The sequence below is a fragment of the Phalacrocorax aristotelis genome, chromosome 1, assembly GCF_949628215.1.
Source record: "Phalacrocorax aristotelis chromosome 1, bGulAri2.1, whole genome shotgun sequence".
Classification (NCBI taxonomy): Eukaryota; Metazoa; Chordata; class Aves; order Suliformes; family Phalacrocoracidae; genus Phalacrocorax; species Phalacrocorax aristotelis.
In genome coordinates, this window is record NC_134276.1 from 202178366 (window position 1) to 202200962 (window position 22597).

General features: G+C 38.8%; 1 protein-coding gene across 10 annotated transcripts in view; it reads right to left on the reverse strand.

Annotated features, from left to right (window-relative positions):
* Positions 1-399: 399 nt before the first annotated feature.
* The window catches only part of KIF21A (kinesin family member 21A), a 94229-nt gene continuing 72031 nt past the window's right edge, over positions 400-22597 (reverse strand). For 4 of the 10 annotated variants that reach the window (XM_075081329.1, XM_075081328.1, XM_075081335.1 and 1 more), the window contains 10 exons: positions 22102-22319; positions 17984-18094; positions 17278-17406; positions 13466-13602; positions 11300-11480; positions 10831-10995; positions 9690-9807; positions 6973-7143; positions 3773-3972; positions 400-1669 (listed from right to left, as the gene is read on the reverse strand). In XM_075081329.1, the coding sequence (XP_074937430.1) occupies positions 1576-1669; positions 3773-3972; positions 6973-7143; positions 9690-9807; positions 10831-10995; positions 11300-11480; positions 13466-13602; positions 17278-17406; positions 17984-18094; positions 22102-22319 (1524 nt within the window). In that variant the 3' untranslated portion in view covers positions 400-1575. Of the gene's footprint in view, positions 1670-3772; positions 3973-6972; positions 7144-9689; positions 9808-10830; positions 10996-11299; positions 11481-13465; positions 13603-15652; positions 15692-17277; positions 17407-17983; positions 18095-22101; positions 22320-22597 lie in introns of all 10 variants that reach the window. The other 6 variants (XM_075081334.1, XM_075081333.1, XM_075081332.1 and 3 more) reach the window with 3 other exon arrangements.

Below are 22597 nucleotides of genomic sequence, written 5' to 3' on the forward strand. Positions count from 1 at the left end.
ACCTGAAATCGCAAGCACCATGCATTTTCACCTCTTTTTCAAGCTGAGCTGAGAAGGAAATAATTCCTCTGAGTAAGAGGCATCAAAACTTTTCTTTGTTTGCCAGACCATATGTAATAAGGTATGAACAGTCATCACGTAGGAACAGGAACCATCTGCTTCATTTGAAGGCTGTACTGTACTTAGGAACCCTCGTAGGATTCCCTGATGCTAAGTACTATCAAAACACAAATAATGGCCAACGAGAACACAGACAAGGGATACCAGAACCACCTATGGGCTGTATTACTCGGCAATCTCTTCTGCTTTGTGTAAAATTGTGCATTTTATATTCAGGACCTTTGCACGGAAAGTGAATTTTTTATAAGGAAGTTTGATGAAAAAGGCAAAGAGAAGTAGTTCACATTCACATCTTTATTTAAATGTTAACTACATAACCTATAATTTACAGACTGATATTTTCTGGAAAAAAAAAGCCACCAAAAAAACCTCAATATCCAAACACTGTATGTGAATCTACATAAATTTTTAAAATTTGCAGAATTTACAAATTAATATTCAGAGCAGTTGGGTAAATTGTACATCCTCCCTCAATATCCACACTCTAAGAACTTTAAAAGTCATACAGGCACAAGATAAGGTATTTTCTTTGTACAACCATCTATTTACAAAGCTTTTTCTAATACACGTGGTTCAGTTCTCAAAGTAACTGCCAAGGTTTGCAAAACAGTGTATTTAAAATACATTTAGCAGCATATAAAATTAGATAAAAAGGAAAAACATTTTGCTTAAAAAAAAGAAAATGTGAGATGATAGAAACAAATCCATAAGAAAAATAGATTAAGATATATTTATGTTCTGACATTAAGAACACCTAGTCGTTACATAATATAGGCAAAACACTAATAAAACATACGAATTTATGAGCATTTTAGTTCTAGTCCTGAGCACAGAGCATACGTAGCTGCACAACTTTGGTCAACAAGGCTTATATGCTAACATTAACACAAATCATACGGCATTCACTGTCAGCAGGATACAGCCATGTCAGATAGGTGTGTCATTAACAGCTTCTTCCCATCTTCTATTCACTTCACTTCCCTAACAACAGTGTAAGTGACCTTTAGAATCTTGAAACAGCGCCGGTCATAATCAAAGGCTTATTACTGGGACACCATCATCATCATTCCCCTGCTACCCTAAAATGCAAAACAGCTGATCATACTTGTGAGTGAAATAGAGCAGAGCACTTCTGTTATATATTCCAGGTTATAATTTTGAGATGGTCATTAGAGAAGACTGATTTCCAGTTAATTTTAATTGCAAGTGTTACATATACACACAAATTCAGCCATAATATATAGACATATATATGTGACCATTGAGACACAAACATGTTACCAAGAGGCTATTTTTTACTTAAATACAGTACATATTTTAAGGACAGTAGGTCTAAGTTGAAGAGTTCACTCTTATTTTTCAGTTCATTCCAGTCAGTGTTTACCTAATAAGCATGCAGCAAACTGCATAGAGTGCACCTCAAATTCATTAATATAGTCATTTGTCCCCATCATTTCAATTACTGGCCAGATCTTCACTTGCATCTCCTGTATCTGAGCTCTGTCCGTCTATTACGTTTCGAGCTTTCCAGATCCTCACAGTCCGGTCACTGAAAACCAAAACAAAGCAGTATTACAGCTAGGTAATTAAATTGGGGAGGGAGAGAGACGGGGCAGGGAGGCAGGAAGCTTTCTTAAGAGCTCAGTTGTCTTATTCAGAAAGGCAGTGTTGGCTAAATAAGATTTCCTTAATGGATATGCAAGGTTCATTCCTCCTCCAGGAGGCTCTGTGATCTATGGTGTACAACATTTAAGATTCCCTAACCTTATCACAGCACTGGCTACTACCTTTAACCATCTAGGCAAGTATAAAGATTATATGCCTAAGGAAAGTAAAATCCTACTCTTACTTATTTTTTTAAAATGCAGCTAATGGTAAAAGACTTAAGCAGATTGACATCAGAGAAGAGTGTCCATCATGTAACTCTCTGCAACTCAGCAGACCACAAGCAAACCGCCAGTGCACTAAGAATTAGAGAGACAGGCTCATTAGGACAAGACTACTTCCTGCCATTAAAAAAGCATGAAAAGTTATAACAGGGTAAATCAAACGGGCCCTGAAATGTGCTCCGTTCACATGAGAGGTGTCATTCTGTAATAAGAAAAGGTAAAAAAAGCACAGAACCACCAGAAAATACAAAGGCCTACACCCTGCCCTGCCCCCCCCCCCCCTCGAAAAAAACAACCAACCCAAAAAAGCCCAAAAAAAACAAACCCCCTCGCCAGCTGCTAGAAAGTGCACACCAGTGAGCTGGTGTTCAGCAGCCCAGGAGAGGCAAGCTATAATTCTGTACTTTCGGCAACAATCATTATTTACACAATTTTAAAGTATGTGTAAGTAAAATAACACATCAAATGTGCCACAAAACTCTATTATGATAATTAAAAAGTAAAGCAAAGAATTAGTCTTGTTAAATATCAATTTATCCTGTGCAAGAGGAGAAGTTATGAATTTCTCATAAACATTGAGTTACGTGACTAGCAAACACCAACTCAGGTATTCCTTATAACCCCCTCAAAACAAGCCAGGAGGCAGCAGTCAGGGCAGACTTTTATCACAGTATAGAGGTTTTCTGACTTGAGCATTCACTTCACCGTAAACTGTCAGGAATACCCTAAGCTCTGCAGACCTTCACCACAATGTTACAAGTGCCAAAAGGCTGGGGTTTTCTTTCACTAGTAATAAAGAAAAAATTTCAGGTGCATGTATGTTCTAAATTTATTAATAACCTTTAGGCAAACAGCGACACAAGCTTTGATGTCTCTACCTCCATCAATGCTGAAACATAAAAATCGGCCACCAAGCGTGGAAACTTGGTGACTTTGAAATCCTGCTTCAATTCACCAAGACCTGCTTTCAGTTCAGAAGGCCAGAAGATTCCATGATTCACGCTAGAAGATAGCATGACAGCTTTCACAGCTCATGTTTTCAGACTCTGCCACTAAGCGGCTCCGCTGCCGTCTCCCACACTTTCTTCAGACAGATATTTTTCTAGGACAAGTCCCCTGAAGTTTCAGGTGCTCAATTTGCTCACTTTTACTGAGGCAGCAAGTATTTAAAATCAAGGTGTTTAAAGGACAGTGGGACAGCTTGCAAAGCTTCTGCAATACGTGTCAGCACTTAAAAACACACAAGCAGAACCAAAAGAAAACCAACAAAAACACCCCAATCACATACCATGGCTTTTAGAAAAATTCCCACGGGTCAGGGAACCAGCTGTAGCAGTAAGTAGCCCAACTGTAGACACAAGCTGGTAAAGCTCTCACCTGTCGCCAAATTCTCCCTGCCAGCCTGCAGATCAGCGGTCTCCATACTATTTTGATCATGCACCCCTACCACTAAAAAAAGTTTTAAGTGCACCCCCATGTGTATTTATTCATTTATAAATTATATACATGTACTACTGAAGTTCTAATATTTTCTTCCCGTGCCCCAATGGATCATGTTGTGCGTCCCCTGAGGTGCATTCACTCCACTTTGGAGATCACTGCGGTAGATTTTTAGCATTTATAGGCATGGACCAGTTCTTCCCATGCTTGCTATGAAGTGACTTACACAACTGAAGACTAAGATTTCCTAACTGAAGATCTGCACGGACAGAATTCTAGCAGGAGCTTTGGAAAAGAAAGATTCATGGAGGAGTAAAACTCACTCTGCCGCTGTGAAAATCTGGCTGGAGTTGGTACAGATTGCATTTATAGGGCTGTCGTGTCCCTTCATCTCCCCAATGGCTGCGAAGGTATCCACATTCCAGAGCTTGAGGGTGCCTCCTCTGCAGCCACTGAGCAGAACCGGAGCGCCGGGTACCAGGCCAAGAGCACACACCCAGTCTTTATGAGCATTAGGAACTTGCTGAAAAAGAGAAGGCAGGCAAGTCTCACAGGGCTGCAAAAACTTCTGGAGGAACAAGTGCATAAATAGAAGGATCCCAAGTTCCGAGCCCAGTTTCTGTCCTACAGCAGATTTGATTTAGAGCAAGGAGAGTACTATCTTCCATGAGGCTATTTCTATACCACAAGTTTGTTTCTCTTTGTGAGATCATACTGCAAAACAAGAAGAAAATACAATATGCACAACTGACCTGATGTGGAGCAGAAATTAATTTAGGATAATGCGAAATTTGCATATGTTCAAATGCATATTTAAACATATGGCCTCTGTATATGTTTCAAGTCTGTCTGTAAAACAGTTCTAAAACACAAAAAGAAAATCCAAAATACTGCTCAAAAATACACCAGGGAAGCAGAAACTGTTCCTATATTTGCCTTCCTCATTTCTTCTTTTCCCATTGCACATTATGAATTGATTTTGTGATGTAGCAGTTGACAACAATAAACTAATTCTTTATTGAGGAAGGACACTAGCACTTTACTGCTAATTCAGAAAGCAAAATGCTGCACAGACCAGCTAAGAACATCCACTTGACACCAACACTGGGGAAATAACAGCCCACATTTGCTGTCTTTTATAAGGGGACCAAGAGCGGCTCTTCTCCAGTTCAGTTTGGTAGGCACTGCTTTGGTTTGCTGCCTTTCTCATATTATGGAGCACACGTAGCTTTCTAGGATCATCTTCGCATTTTATCTGTAATATACACTGCTGTCACAACACTGGCAGTCTGGTCCTGCAGCACTTGATGAAACTGGCCAGGGGGTTATTCTTATAAATCTTAATTTTGTCACAGAAGCATTTTGCATCTTGGGCTGTATAACACCAAGTGAAGTAGACAATGTGTGAATTCTTTTGAATAGGATGTTTACGTGTTTTTCATCAATTATAGAGGACTAACCTTGTTTAACACACGTATGCCAAACCAGTACCTCCCTTGAATACTCTCTTGAATACTCTCTTTATACTTTAAAGCAGCTTAGCTCTGCTTTCAGGGTGGGTTTTTGTGGGTTGTGGTTTTTTTTTTTTTTTTTCTTCAGCTAAAACAAGTCAACTGTACACACCAAAAGAAAGTTGCAACAATAGAAATCCTGACCAGATATGAGTGGGGGGGAAATTCACACAAGAATAGTTTAAGGAGTGCAATGGGTCACCTAGAGAAGCTGTGCAACCCCGTGACCTTGGAGATTTTGAAAAAGCTGGGCAAGGCCTTGAGTAACCAGACCTAGCTACAAAGTTGGCCTTGCTTGCATCAGCAGGCCAACTGTGTGCTGTCGGACCTCCGGGGGCCCCTTTCACCCTGAATTAGCCCATGATTAGCAAATATAACAGTATGTTTCTTCATTCCATAGAAAGACAGTGAATAAAAATATTTTTTTGTCAAATGTTTTAGTCTCACCTCCTTGAAAAACACATATTTTAGAGAAATAAAAAAATAGGAATCATGAGATCATTTTTATTACTTTCTACTTTTAAAAGGAACAAGCAAAAAGGGGAACATGAAGCATAGAAATTATGAAAGGTACACGTACCAAGAGGAAAATAACAAAAGGAATACAACTAGTCCATTATTACATACTACTTCACCCCCACCCCTGTATTCTTATTGATGTTAAATTAACTGCAATGGCAAAAATACACATTACATAATACTTTAATGAGCCTAAAATGCAAAAGTAAAGACGCTTCTTATAACTTTGATAGTCATCCCGAGAATACAAAATCTTTCCTGTTCCTGCAGTCTTCCTGTTTTTCCCAACAAGCTGCTCAGTACATTTTCCTAGACAGTGAGATATGAGGGTAGACGTCCCAATATGGCCAAGTGAAGATTTCCTGTAAGATGAATTTCTGAATCCTTATTTAAACTGCGAAGTCTTAGTAGTATTCTGAAAAGAAACTGGCACCCAATTGGACAATTTTGAAAGAACATCAATAAGGTCAAGAATTCTATATTTATAGAGTACTAAGTATGTCCATATATGATTTTTTTTTCTTAAGGTGACCAGTCCATTATTTTCTCATGTCCCAAAACTTTAACATCCTATTTGTTTCCTTGCCATCAGTCTGCACATTAAATGCACAATAAAAGACATGGTCTTCCTCCCTCCAAAAATTATTAAATTATTGGCATCTAACCAAACCTTTGCAAAACCAGCAGTATCTTCTGTCATTTGTTTCTCTGCCTTTCATTTCTCACATAGTCTCAACTTAAATAACTGTATCTTTACTTCAACCACCTCTCATGAGACAGATTGGCTTATAGCAAGTAGCCAAAAATCAGTGTTCTCCATGTCAGACAAATTACAATGAACTTCAAAGTCTCCCTGGATTTGAGGTCCTTTCACCACCCCTGCTTTTGTTTTTTCAACAATAAACACTTACAGCAAATATGTTCTAACAAACAGATTAATTATGTGTGTATTGTATACATTACGTAACAAATGCGTTGTATAACAAAACAGAGATCTAAGAAGTAAGCTTTTTAGAAAGAAGACTGGGTGGAGTGAAGTAGGTTGTAAACCCTCATCACAAGAAAATATTCTGTATCTGTTCTGAAGCACTGTTTGTCATTAATGAGTTCCCAGTCCAAAATTTACCAACTTGTCAATGACAAAGATGATATCCAATGGTTCCAATCATAGAGGAGGAAAGTGCTGCCTTCATTCTGAAGGAAAGAAAAAAAACCAAACCAAAACCAACCAAAAGCCCACATACTCAGAGCTAAAATAGCAGGCTAACCACGTCATCAGAATTTCCTGACACTCCATATACTGAAGAGAAAAGCAACTGCTAGTGTAAAGATCAAGTACATTATTGATTTCTCTTAGTCAGTGCTCTGTGCCTTCCCTATTAAAATCTTAAGTATCTAAGTGAATAGTCATTGCACAAGCCTGAACATTCACATAGCCTGAAAACAGTTCTACAGCATGGCTGTCACATTAGCCACATGGTTTTTTCCATTACCTGAACAAGGTCTTTTTGAGCCAAATCCCATCTCTTAATTCCATTATCTCTGGATCCACTAAAAAGGTTGTCTCCCAGAATAGCAAGTGCTTCGATGCCATCATAATGAGGAGGTTCAAAATTGTGTGTAGGGCTTACACTTCCAAGAGCCCCTTCAGTCACATCGAACATCTTAAAATAAACAAATAAATAAATAAGTGATCGAATATGTTAAGCAAAATTATCTGCCATTGTAGTGAATAACTTCAGGGGAAAAACTTGTAAAGCCTTATTACAGGCCACTGTATCATGCCGTATATTTGACAGTATTTATTTACCAGAACAATTTCTTTCTCCTCTTCTACCTCCTGCCTGAAGCAAGAATGCTCCACTGACTTCAGAGAAGACTTCTATGGGAAGAAGTGCTACTACTTAGTTATGACATGGTATCTTGAGAAGGAAGAACCTATATACACCGTGTGGTGGGCTAGAGATGAGTGAGTATGGGAAACATGACTCACACTGGGAGAATTGTACAGGAAGGCTGCAGGAAGAGGCATTAATATATTTTTCTGGACAAGGTGTTTTTGCAGCGGTTACATACCACTACATGCTGATGCTTTCCATGGACTAGACATACCTCTCTCCTTGTCTGTGCTCCAAGAATGCGGTCTTAAAAGATATCCTTTAAGTGAGGCCATTTTAACAGTTTAAGGCATAATTAACCTCATCAGCTCTTTTCCCCCTAGAGCAGCAGTGTAAAAACAACCCTGTTTCATTTTGCATTGTAACAACCCAGAGCTCACCCAGTTAGACTGAGCTGAGGAGGAACAGATGAGCCGTAGCTTTTTAAACCACTACCCCTGTTTCACAAGCAAATGTCAGACTTCATCTCCTATTATTTGCTCTTCATTGACCTTTAAAAATTAATACGCTTGGCAGTAAAAAAGGGACAGCTCAGTAGTATAAAAGAATACCTTAAGTGAGTTAAAGGTATTTTAAAAGTTACTGCATTCAATTAACATACCTCAGTTCCAGTTGTAACAAAAAAGTTCAACAATACACCAGAAAAATCAGGCTTTTAGAGGTGACTAATATTTATGGCTCGGTAGACAAGACACTAGTTTCCTGTGGCAGGGGAAAGCAGTATCTTTGACCAGACCTGTTACCTGCAGTGGACCTTCCCATGTGGAGAAGCACTGAGAATTCTCAAACTGCTGCACTGACCATGCACATAGAGATCATTTGTACTTGTACAAAGCTGCTTGACAATTATGGGTGCACTCACCTGGCAGAACACACACCGCTCTGCAGCACATATACATTCTAGTGGTGTAAGCCAAGAAGCAGGTGGTCTCATAAGGATTTATGTAGAATGCCCACAGCAAGGGAGCACAACAGAATAGCAGATAAACTGACCATTGATAGCTCTCTTTTCCAAAAGCCCTTCAACCTCCTTGCTTGTCATATGAGTTGGTAGCATGACAAACTTGCATTACACAATCACATCATGTTGTCCCCAGAGAGGTCCTACACTTATTACTGTGCCAGGATGGTAGCTCTTAACCAACCCCATATCCTGAACTGTGCAGAGAAGTAATTCTTAGAATGCCTCTCTCCGTCACCCTACTGCCTAAGAATCCTCTGGCCTTTAACTACAGGGACTGATGATAGGATTCAAATCCATGGCCCAAACCATTAAGCTGTGCACCCACCTCCCAGGCAATCTTCTGAGGCCAGCCCAGTGCACAGCCAAGCATCCAAGAATTGCAGGATAACATCAAAAAGAGAAAGCCAGCTCTGTGAGAAAGCTCACTCAGGCTCTGGCTCCTGCTCCACTCCCAGATGTGTTTATACACTTTCCAGGGTGTGAGAAGTGTAAAGACCAGAACAAAGGGTACCCCCTCATAACAAGCTAGAGTATCTTGCTCATTCACTCATTGGCCTCATGAATTACATGTTCTTTGCAATGTGAGGGTCAGCTTTATGGGGAAGATGATGTATAGTTCCCATAGTTTGGTGGTTTTGGCATACTCCTGAGAAATAGGAGCTTGTGGGTTCAAATACCCCCTGGCTGAGGTGGGCCCAAAAAAAGAAAGGAAAGAAAAGACCCCTCCCTCCACAAAAAAACAGATTCCCTGTCATTGAGTGAATTAATCACAACACCAAGAAGCAGGAAAGTATCATAATAGCACTGGCTATGCTTTGAACACAACTCAGAGCAACCTGCATGCTAATGAATACACCAAATAGGCTGGGCATCTTGGCCAAGATGTGCTGACCTCTCTTTCATTCCCCACTCCAGAACTCCGGTAACACTTAAGCAAGAGCCTGGGCTAGACCCCAGACTCTCTTCTGTGGGGAGCACACAGAGTCTCTCTGATGAGGCAATTAGGTCTGCACTAACAAACAGAGGCACTGACTTAAGATACTTTGATGAGCTAAATGTTACTTAAGAGTAGGTGTTATGAACATTTCTCCAAGACTTCATATATCTTATGTCCACCTTGTTGGGGATTAAGAAAAAAATTAACTACAGACAACCATCCAAATAAAAATAGCAATGAAGTGATAAATGTTCGTGAAGACTAAACATTATTCATAATCTATAACTGATGAAAGAATTTCCATCTTGGCTACCACATTTCAGATATGGAGATGTGAGCCACTTCTGCTGAAGCCTTCATCCCATGCTGATGTGAAGAGTTAAAATAAGTAAGCAAATACTAAAGGTTTACCTTTATATAATGATCCTTTGAACCAGTGACAATAAGATCTTGTCCATTGGAAATTCGATCTACGGTAAGGCACATAACAGGACCCTGGTGACCAGTTAGCTTTCCTGTAGACTGAAATCTTCAAGAATAAGAGAAGAAATAAGGATTTGTGATTTCTTCATATGTCCAATACAATCTATAGCACAGCATCTGTCAGAATGGATCTTTTTCTTTTCCCCATGTCTTTGCTATTCATCCTCTGGTTACATGTCCTCTATTGCTCATATCCATGTGTAAATGTTAAATCTATGCTAAATGTAAGCAAAAGCTTCTATTTATGTAAAATTAGAATTAAAAAATTTTAAAGTAAAGACAAATCAGACCCCTCAAAGTATTCTCTGTATTTTGAATGCACTTTTTGGGTATGAGTTCTGTTTGGAAAAGTGTTATTATAGTGTAGTTATCACAGCCCCATATTATATTACATTAGGTCAGTTGGCTTCATCATCTCATCAACAATTACTAGTCAGGATTCATGCACATCACCTTACAAGAGTCTGTTTTACAGTGCCTGTCTAAAAACCTTGTGGTTTTCCTTTCAATATTTAAAGGGGTCTTACAACAAAGATGGGGACAGACTTTTTAGCATGGCCTGTTGCAAAAGGACAAGGGGTCATGGTTTTAAACTAAAAGAGGGTAAATTTAGACTAGATATAAGGAAGATATTTTTTAAAGTGAGGGTGGTGAAACAGTGGCACAGGTTGCCCAGAGAGGTGGCAGATGCCCCATCCCAGGAGGCATTCACGGCCAGGTTGGTCAGGGCTCCGAGAAACCTGATCTAGTTGAAGATCTCCCTGCTTACTTCAGGGGGGGTTGGACTAGATGACCTTTAAAGGTCCCTTCCAACCCAAACTATTCTATGATTCTATAATTTTTCCAATCATTTTTACTGAAATAATTCACCATAACCTTAAGAGACAAGGAGATCATGAGCACCTCCATTATCTCAGTAACCACCACAGCATGGATTAGTTGATCCATATCTTGACCATATTTTGCCCAGGTTACAGACATTACCATAAACAGGAAACATTTCATTGAATTTGTTTCATATCCACATGTAACCACCTAAAGAACATCCTTTTCTACTGGTTTTCAGTACCTTTTCAGGTCCCACATCCTCACTGAGTTTCCAGCAGCTGCATACAGGAATGTGCCAGTTGGGTTTAGTGCAATCTGATTGACCTGGTTTTCTCCAGCTGGGATAGTGACTGTTCTGTTAGTACTTCCTGAACACACATCACCAGGCATTGCCTGGCCCGAAGACCTGAGTACAGGAAGGAAGGGGAAAAGGGGAAAAAAAAAACAAACTCCCTTATTATGTATTCATAAGCAAATTATGAATACTGAGCATTTGATAAAACACTATAGGCATGAATGCAAGTTGTTTTGTTTCCATGTATTACCAATGCCCTAAGCTGACTTAGCCTGAACATATAACGAAAGCCTCCAGCCCCAAACAGTGTACTTAAATTACACTGTGCTGCACTACTGAGTTAAATCTAATAATTTTTTTTATCTAAAAATAAGATTCATTTAAACCCTTGGCATTTGAGGTTTAGCATACTTACGTCAATGTGCGAATACACTTAGCAGAATCTCTGATGTCCCACACCTTGATATAGGAGGTTGAGACTGTGAAGACCAGGCTAGTGTAGTTGCAATATTTTATAGAAACAACATTATTTGGATGACCCCCCAGAGACATGATCTCTTGTCCAGTTACCAGGTTCCAGACTTTACAGGTACGATCTAAATAAAGACAAGCAAAAAGGCAAAATAATAATAAATTTCAAAATTAAGCAAACAAAAAACCCACCAAAGAAACACCACCGAAAACATGTTTTTCCAAAACTCAATTAATTTAAGAAAAGGTCATACATTCATTTGCACTCATACATAAGGCACTTTCAAAGACCTATATAATTAATCTGTTTCTGTAGAGTACGCATGGGCATTATCTACCATCACCAAAACTAAGCAAGGTTAATTAGTAAATGTTGTGCTGAATGTATATTAGCTCCCATAGCATTTTAAGAGGATAAAATCCTACATCAACCCCAGACAGACAGTTTGGAGGCTGTAAAATTTGGGTGATGACAGATCAAGAGAACTACTCAATTTTTAATTAAAGGATTCTTCATCAAGAACATCGTTCAGGAGGGGCTTTGAGCCTCAGCATGACAGAGGGCTGACTGCCACAGCAAAATTACAAAGGTGAGAAGTAATCCAAACTATCTGGTGCTGTAGGATACTCTAAAAAATACCAGGGTAACTGCTTTAGTCACAGTTTTAATTCAGTAGCAAAGGAATTTAAATACTGCAACCTTTTGTGTACTAAAGGTCCAGATACCTAGAAGTTTTCAAGACTTTTGCAACACAAATGGAGTCCACACAGGAAACTGTCCTTTTTGTGCCATGTCTTATCACCCCATATGTTTTAGAAGCACATTTTTACTAGAATAAGTAGTGGGAGGATGAAGAGAAAACTTCATGTGTAGGCAGTGTTCCTAAGAACACAAAGAAGATAAGTATACCAAGAACTCGTCAGCCACTTTAATGATCCCAACTATCAGGACCAGAGCCCAATATCTGCAATACACCTGAAAGCTTATTGGCATTCCTGAATAGACACTGTTTGCTAGGGTTATGGCTGTCACTGAGCTGAGGTTTTCTGCTTCAGCAGAAACAATTTCCAAAAGATTTAACTTCAATTAAACTACTGCCTACACCTTTGTACTCTTGAGTACAAGTATACCTTGTAAAGTGTTCCCCTCCAAAAATATATACAGGAAAAATTCTTCCATAAATATGGGAAGCTAGCATATGACAAGAGCAAATATTTACAACATCTGCAGGCACCCCACGTTAAAAACAAACAAACCCTTTAGAACACAAATCTAGATATAAAATAAAAAATAAATCGAAAGCATTTTTTTCACATAGCCACTAAACTTGAAGCTTCAATACAAATTAACCAAGCAACATTTATAAGAAGCTAAAATATGTCCTTTTTTTTTTTTTTGCATTTGTATCCACTTGCACAAATGCTAAAATGTTGGCTTATAACTTACTAGATCAAAAATTTGCCAATTCACAGTACGAATGTGCCTTGGTATTTTTAACAGCCAGGTAGTAGAACAGCCACACAGAAACCATACCTTTCTTCCAAAGTGCTGTTTCTACCACCCAGTAGAGTTCATAGAGTGGCTGTACCATCCAGTAGGGTATTTAGTCACTACTAGGTCTCGCCCCTCCCACAACAGCCATACAACTCTTCCACCCACAAGGGACAAGACAAGGTGCATGGGAGAGCAGAAAATAGCCCTAGCTCTGCTCAAAGAATCCACTATGGCGGAAAGAATCTATTCAAACTCTGTAGGTAGCACAGCCAAAGATGTGTTAACTTCCACCTCTACCCTCCCCAGAGGCTATTACTTCACATTGCATGACATGTGCACATGTTACCATGATTGGTTCCATCATATCACTCAACAAATGTTAGTGTTATTCTTGAGAGTTACTTTTTCCACTACATATAAACAACCAAATACTACCCATTAGAATTAAAAAGCCATAGATAATTACTGTAAATCCTTCTTCAGCTTATGTTGCAAAGTGATCCTCACAATTTTCCAGTGTGTTTACAGCACTAAGTGCAGACTGAGAATTTCACAACATCCCAAGTTGTCAAAGCAGCCTCTGTAGGCAGCAGAGATGCATGAAGTTTGCCTAACCTTTAGATCCAGTGAAGAGAAGATCATCAGTTGCATCAACACAAAGCACAGCCTTGGTATGTCCTTCAGCTGTATAGATACACTGAAGCGGGGATGACCTGATGAATTTTGAAGCAGGGAATGGGTTAATTATCCCCCTAAAGAAAAAAGAGAATGTGAGTTGGGCACAGTAATAAACACAAATCAAATTAATTTACTTACATGTAGGGGGAAAAAAAAAAAATCTATTTTTCTTACATGGGCAGCACAGCTAAATATCTTTCATAAACTATGTAAGGATTTTTACTGGTTAGCTTCAACAATTGTCAACTCTGGACTATCAGTTAAAAGAAATCACATACAAAAACATATGAAAAAGTCAAGGTGCTCAGTATTGGGTACATGGGGAAAGTGAGTGTAATGCTGAAAGAACCAGGATGCTTAAAGCTCCTGGATTCATAAGTCCAACCTTAGAGACTGCAAATTGCATAAAGACATCTTAGTCCAAACAGCATGTCTGAAAAATGGGAGCAAGCGTAGTGTACACTGCCAATTCCAAACTCAGCAGGCATTCCACTTTTGCCTTCTACGAGCAGGCTTAGAGAACTGCTGCTAACTTGTGTGCCTGAGGAAGGTTCCTACTGCACCCTGCACCCAATGCCACACTTGTACTCAAATAGCTGAAAGGGGGTACGGTTGGACTGCAGATACCCCAGAGGAATCCTCCTGGGGATTTGTAGCTAGTTCTGTGATGATGGAAAAAGGCTGTAACTAAGCCTGAATTTAAAATAAACAAAAAAAATAATCAATCACAGTTCATCACCAAACAAAAATTATTAGCAGTCTAAAGTTCTATGCATACAACTGCACACACCCAGACCCCACTGATTTCTGTGAAGTGTAGAAAAGCCTCAAGGTAATGCCTACAAACATGCAACACAATGCTATGACCTGACCAGCCTGTAGTTAAGACTCACGGTCATGCTCTTCTGGGGATTACACATGAAACTGAGAAAAAGGAAATAAGCCATAGACCTATCTCACCAAAAGACTGTCAGATGCTTTAGGAAAATGTAAAAATTCCATAATATTGCCACAAAGCCTGCTACAGGAAGGGTAAAGTCCTTCCTGATACTATCTAACTTTGCAACAATTAGCTGGTTTATTTAGTACAGTCTTAGAAATTATTATTTTACACTTTTTTTTTACTGCTCAGGACATCTTCATTCATGTAACTTGTTATTCCTCCACAAACCTTTTATAGATTTTACTAATATTAATATTGCCTTAAATTGTTTGACACCATTTTCCTCATTTTGGAAAGGCATTCACCTTTCAATCTGCACCTTTTTATGTTTTCAAGAATACAGGAACAAATTACTTCATTGTTATTATTAATTTAGGTCTCTGTGCTTTTGTTTTTCTGTGTGTTTTCTCACACACAAAACTAATATGGTTTTCTCTGTAGTATTCCCCAGTTGATCGTGATGCCTCTAGACTGAGTTATTGCTACTGCTGTTCTCATGGACTCATTCCCTTGACAAGCCACATAAAACACATGTCCCAGAGATATTTATCTACTTATGTGCAGTGCTCTGAAATTTACAGACAAAAAAATGCTATGACTGTTACAATGACCAGGCAAAGCCACCATCACATTATTATTAGCCCTTTGACTGCCCTTCTCTTGATAAATCAATTTTTCACTGAGTATTAAAATCTGAAGCCACAGCTTAGGAACATGAGTGGGGACATTTCTTTCATTTCTTAAGCCACTGTGTGTTCTGTCAGAAAGGCATAATAGAAAACCTACTCATTTTTACTTACACTGGGATTTAATTTTTAGCGACCAAAGCATACAACTGAACAAAGAAAACAAAGAGAGAGAAGCATATAAAACCTAAGAAAATTTCTGCTCTTCGTTTTTTAAATAAAATAAAGAGAGAAAGAATGTGTCTAAGGAAAGGTTTATACCATACTTTTTAAAAGAAAAATCCTGATATGCTCAACAACAATAAAGAACACTGTAAAAAAGGAAAGGGAGAGACATGCTTGACCAAAATTTCAGATTTTTAAACTTCTGGCAAAAGCAAGAGAGATACACTGCACAAGTATCAGGAAAATTCATGCAGCAAAATGAAATTTCCAAGAATTGGTATAACTTCAGTGAGAGATGCCAAGAAAACAGAAAAGAGAAAGAGAGAGTACCTGTGTACCTCCGACAGAGAGGAATCACTTTCATCAGACCTACAATCAACAGTGGTGGAATTGTGAGGAGAAAGAATATAGGTATCAGCAAAGTAAAGCCTCCATATGAGAAGAACAAACAACAGCATGGCCAATTCAGAAAAGCAATGCAAATGCACATACAGTATGCAGCACTGCTCAGGGTATACATTAAACCCCTGATAATATGGGGATGGGGTGGAGTATCTTAAAATAGCACTCTCAGCAGTACGTTACACTGGTAGACTGTCTCAACCCAAGAAGCTGAGTAACACCAGCTGAGCCGTTTCTTATTTCCCCAACATTTTCTTACGGGATTAAAGGCAATAAAGTAAAAGGAGAAGATGGATGCATAATTTAACCTCCATAACATAGCGCTTGTTGAAAATTTCAAAAGGAAAAAAAAAATTCTGAGCATCAATGCCTGTTAAGTGTAGAAGAAACATGTAAAATGATAATCAAAAATATAAACATTAAACATATTGAGAGCCCACTGAAATAAGAACAGCACTTCGAAAACGGTCCCAAGTTCAAAATCCTTCACCTCTCATTTTCAAAAAATGTTTAAAAATAAAAAAAAGAAACATACAACAAGAAAAAATCCACCCCACCCCACACATAAACATTTGCAGTATGTCTAAAGATGTCCTTCATTTTCAACTCAAATCAGATTCAGCAGTTTCAGTTGACTTCAAAATCAGTCCAGAGAAAACGAAAAGGATTAGGTGGGAGTTAGCAATAAAATAAAGGTAAAAAGGTAAGATAAAGAAGTTACAAGCACAGTTAAACTACTGAAAGCCTTGCAAGCTACTGCTTGGTGATGCTGTAGACCACTGAAAAACCCCAAAGTTTTACAAAATACGATAGGTCAACAGGCAAGAGCAATTTCTTGCCTTGCTACAGTCAGAACTAAAGGTTTATTCTGAGCTAGAGTTGCAGTTCATAAGCACTGCATGGCACTACTATCATTACTGAAATCTGCAATAAAGGTTCTGCTCAAGTCAAATTCACTGCAATTGGGAGTAAGGCTCCTACAGAAACAGATGCCTAAGATTCCAGGAAACAGAGATCTACTTCTTCTAAACAAGGTATGACTATCATGTGCTTCGAGATCACCTCCTGAAGTCAGTCTGTTCAATAATTTGGATAATCTCTAAACAACTGTGTTCCAGCAATTTCAACACGCCATCCTCTGGGGTGCTGTTGTGACAGCACTTGGAGAAATGCCAAGTAGTTTTGAATAACTGTCAAAAGCGCTATTTCCTAAATTGTCAGCTAAATCCTACTTTCAAGTGTAAACACACACACAAATACACATACGTCTAAGAATTCTACCGCTCTCTTCTATTTTGGGTTTAAAACTACAAATACCAGACATAGCCTAGAAAACAGGAAACAAGGTTCAGCAGGAAATTGTTTTTCTTGAATTTTTACAATGGTTCCATGGAAGTTTAAAATATTTTCTTCGAAAACTACACAAAAACACAAGGAACGTCTCCTCTTGTCTTGCAGGAGAAGGGCAAAATATCTAACAGATGCTACACTGATAACTTGAGTGCACTTTGCAGTTCCCTGCTTGGGGGCTGAGGCTTTCCTCTGTGACTTACTTATCCTGCTGAACTGATGTGTTTCCCTGAGAAACAGTAAGACGACTAAAAACATTCATTTCATTACGGGGCCGGCTTGGTGGGGAAGTAGGAGGTGACAGACTAGCCTCTGGGGCTCCAGAATCTGAGCTACAAGAAAAAAAGAACATCTTCTTTAACAGGTTATGAATGGTTAGAGAAGTTAAATGCAACATGCCTCAAATGTTAGGTGCTCTTTTCTTAAGCAAATAAATAAAATTATAATGCTAGCTACAGGTATTTCCCAGAGAAGGCAATAAACTTAAGACTATGAATTGCTGCAGAGTGCAAGGTGACACAATGTTCAAAGTTTGTGTGTTAATAATGAAAGCTCCAGGCAGAAAACACACATATATAAAATGCAGAAATTCTTGTAAAACTGCAGTTTCGTAGAGAAATCGATGGCTTCTAATTAAAAAAAGTAAAAAAGTCATTTGTAAATGCTCCAAAGGACATTTTCTCAAGACTCTGCTCCTGAGTTATGCTGAACAGAAAAATACTCTGGAAAGAAAAAAAAACCCACACAAAAACCAAAACAAAAAAACTGAGAAGTTGAGCATTGAATAATTTCACTGCCAACAATAAAAACTGTCCTAGAATTTAAAAAAAAAAATACAGATTTATTTTTTGAGAAAATATACACAAGGTTTAAATTATGTTAGAGAAAATAAATTTTAAATAATCTTACAGTTTTTGCTCTTTTGCCTTTGTCTTTTCCATTGTTTTCTCATAGGCTTTTCTCTTTGCTAAAGGTGAAGGCTCAGGTATCTTCTTCTCTGACAGAGATGGCTGCCTGGAACTAAAGCAAGAGGAATTATTGTATTACTTTGAGGCTCTTTACAAGCCTACTTTTCTTACATTAGCTGTCATTCTCCCACTCAGATTTCAAATTTCAGAATGTGCTTAATCTATTATTGTTTCTCTTGAATCTGCAGACTCTAAATTTGTTCTCACATTTTAATATAAAAATACACCAAGTTTATTAACTTTCACAGTTCATCAACATATAAATAGTCAGATACTGAATATGCAAAGGAGATCTACATATTCAATAATAAAAGAGACTAAAAGAAATACAGTGGGGTATACATCTCAAATTAAGACCATGGAGAATGTGGAAGGTCTAAGATCTAAAATTTCAGATTCCACAACTTTCATCTGCAATAGACCACAGACAGACATGAACAGAGAAGTCACGATGACTCTTACATATGAATTAAACTTTGCATGAACATATTCATGTTTTGATATCAAATTCAAAATTAGGAAGTGAGAAAAAGTATTTCTCATTGACAGCCTGACTACTATAATGTTGTTTCTCTTTGTCCCCCCTTCTCTTCTTCCTTGCTTTCCATCCTTCCATTGTCTCTCTAGTTCTTGCACCGGAATAATTTTGGTTCACAAGCCACTGTGGTGTTTCTCCCAACCTTTTACTGCCCATTAAAAATAACAAAAAGATCAAGAGTACAGTATTAATGCTGATACCCAAATGTCATCATTTCACCACAGTCAGATAAAAGAAGAGGGGAATCTGGATGGTCTCCACTCTTCTGAACTCCCATTTCTCACTTGCTGAGCAATCAGAAATGCAGTATTTGCTTTGGTTTATCCTTTTTTTGTGTGTGTTTAGAAGTGGTTTCTAGGAATATAAGGACCAGAAACCCTCATTAAAGAGAAAGCAGATTCTGAAAGTTCTTTTGTGCAACACTACTTTACTAAGTGGACAAAGTTCAGCTGGCAGGCCACCTGCCTGACACGGTTACTAGCATCTGGTCTTAGAGCTCCTCAGGCTCTGGATCTACAGAGCTACAACTTCTTTGCATGAGAAAAGCTGTACCAGTTTCCCTTGACAGAAAGTCTGTACTATGTAAAATCCACCTGGGTACTGGCATGCAGAATAACATGATGTAACAAGGACAGCACAACCAAGAACTTGACTCAAGTAGCTGAGACTGTCTCAAGTGATCACATACACACTGAACACAAGCCCTAATTGGAAGATGAAGGTTCTATATGTAGGACCTAGTGCCAAGAGCTGCATGCAGACCCTACAGCATCCCTGCGAGGGTCTTAAAGAGACAGGAAAAGGAGGAAAAGTGATAACCTGTCTGATTTTACACAAAAGCCTAGCACTTAAAGTCCACAAAAGAAGGGGAGCAGGTGGGTTCAATTCTCTCCTCAAGGCCAGAGCACCCATTTCTCTGCAGGGCTCCATTACCTCTAGGCATACTCTACAAAGGACATAAAAAGAGGTAGAACAGGACACACTCCCTCCCTCTCTTTATCCGGGACCAGTATGCATTTAGGATTGCACAGGTCCTGGGGTCACAAGGCAAATCCTATGATCAGCCTGATAGCTAGATCCTTCAGCAAGGATGGCAAACTTGGGCCATGGTTGCTTATGTCTACTATATGGTTTATTTAACCTAGTATCTGCACCAGAAACTGGAACCCAAGATCCTCTGCCTCACACCAGCGTCCTGCATACTCAGACATGGAGCTAGCTCCCTCTTGCTCACTCTTTACCTGCCCCTTGAGTCTTCCATCTTTGACTCCCAGTGGCACATCTTCAGAAGAAGGTGTAAGGAGCATGATCATATCATGAATTTTTTTTGAAAGCCTGGAAATGCAGGTATTATAAAAATGCAGCAGTCTTGCTGGAATGAACTTCCTAAGCATAGATGTAAAAAACAGGTGCATGATGTCAATAATCTGAATCAAAAAGACCAAGACACACACCTAATCGCAGTTTTCCAGTGCCCTTCTAGATTTCCCAGGATACTGGGCATATGAACAGAGCTGGCACAAGACCTACAGGAGACCACTCACTCTGAAGAGGCTGCCATAGATTTGTTGAGCATACCAAAGGACAGTGGCACTAGCCATCTTTGTATACAGAATTCCAGCCAAACTAACTGTTGCCCACTTGCATTTAGGTGCCTATCTGAATCAGCACAGATATGAGAAAACCGAGAGTTTTCCTGAGTGGAAATGCAGACACCTAGATTCGCATCTAAGCATATAACTAACTTCTGTCACTTTAAGAATGCATATTTTGAATCACTATTACTGCTTCTACCTCCCTGAATGCCACATAAGCAAGTGGCATAAGGGAGATAATTTTTATTGCAGATAAGACTACAATCTGCTCCAGAAGAACGTATTTTATTACAAGAGATATGATGGCACTGGAGGCCCATATAGGAAGGTCAGATGGCTCACAAAGAGAGCCTTTCTTCAACAATGACCAGTGACTAGCAAAAATAGCAATACTGTATACAGTATACTGAGTTCTAGTTTTGAAAAAGCATCTCAGTTGCAGTGAGGAAGCCACTGCAGACTGATTGTGAGAATTTTTGATCACTTGTATGCTAAAAAATTATCAATAACAAATCAAAATATGTGAGGCCTACTGCTGACTGAATTGATTTACTGACAGTGAGTAACTCTCTAACACTCACAGAATGCAGTTTTTGGGAAATCCTGTTTTGCCTTGGTGCTGGCTGACTTTCACAAATGGATACATTCTAGAAGACAGAGTGAGGCAAAGGTTGGCATTACCTGAGTCTTGGACGCCAGGTCATAACACTTGATGATTTAAATCTTGAAGCTTCAAAAGTCTCTAGTGATCTCACACTAACTGCTGAAACAAGTGGGTTTTTTTCACCTATCCTCACCCCTAAAAGCATTCTGTCCAAGCAGATTCTACTTGTAAAATGCACTGAAGCCATCAGCATGGGTTAATAATTGCTGTCAGCAGCATTTCACTGTCATGATTGCCACCTCAAGCAGATGCTAGAAATACACAGTAGAAGTAACACAAATTGCAAATGTACATTAGATGGAGACTGTGATAAAAATATTATGCAAATAGGACAGACGGATAGTTAGAGACTCCTAATTCCAGAATCTGTAACATGAAGATAGCTATGTGACACAGTTTTTCCATATCGCTGAATGTGGCAAGCGCATTCAGTTTACATGTGAGTTTGTGCAATATAGGAGCTAGTGCCTAAAAAGCCAAAAGGGTCTCCAGCAGTGAATGGCTAATAACCCACAGTGATATTGGTATATATAAGAAGAACAGCAAGAGCAAGTGAAAAAAGAGAGTGCATGTGAGAGACCTATTGGCCCAAAGTAAAAAGACAAAAATAATATTTTTAGTTGTATTTGGCATGAAGTAACACTTTCAGTTAGTAAATCTGTTCTGTAGGTAAGTGCAACCTGCAAATAGAAAGGATTTTTGAGGATTTATAATATCCAACATGTTTCTTTCAACTTTACACTTGCATGTTCTATTATTGTATAGACTACTTCATTTTAAGCATGGTCCACACAAGATGACTCACAAAAAGATTTTACCTGATAGTTAGGACCATATAGAGATACTACTACATTATATAAAGGTTTTGGGTTGGGTTTTGGGTGTTTGGCTTTATTTTTTTATATCTGCTGTTCTAAGCAGATTCTCACTAGCTCCCTAGAATGTGCATTTCCCATAGCACTAATACAGCAAAGCATCCAAGGTACTATATGGATTTTTCCAACTACTTAGAAAAAAGGCTACAAACAATTTTACTATGACAAAGCAACTTAACAGAACTTATGTCTTCAGTAAGAAACACACTACTTAGAACAGTGCATTTATACTTTCTAGAAAAGAAGGAAGAGCTTTATCAGTATTATTTAGTAAGCTTCAAGTATATCAACCTCCTTTGTAAAAGTTAAAATAATAGATTAAAAGAAATTGGCAACATGCATTTTTTTAAAAGCAAAGGAGAATTAGTACAGCATAGCCAAACTTACATGCTGCCTATCTTAGAAGGTAAGCCAGGTGGTGGGGGAATAAACTCTCTGTCCCTAGCAGAAGTATCATTTGTGTCAGCAGCCATCCCACTTTCTTGGGTTTCTGCAACTGATGCAAGAGGGCCAGCCAAAGTAGAGTCTGCAGCACTAGCATCAGAGACTAAATCACTGCTGTCTGCATATAGCAATTCCATCTGGGTAGTGGTCCTCCGTCGGGCCTGGAGACAAATAAAAACAAGTTGCAACTTAAATATTTCACGGTATGTGTCGCATGTGCTACATTTTAAGCTTAACATTAGCTGGTAATTAGCATCCCCCTCAATCACTTGGCAACTACCTTTGGAAACTAAATTAAGGAGCTCACCTCTACTCTTTGGCAATGATTTCAGAGGAGGCAAGTCAAATTCAACAGCATGAAATACTGATTTGACAACAGGCTTCCAGGGATATCCTTTCCACCAACTACAAGTGCCTGTCAACACTACAGGAGTACAAT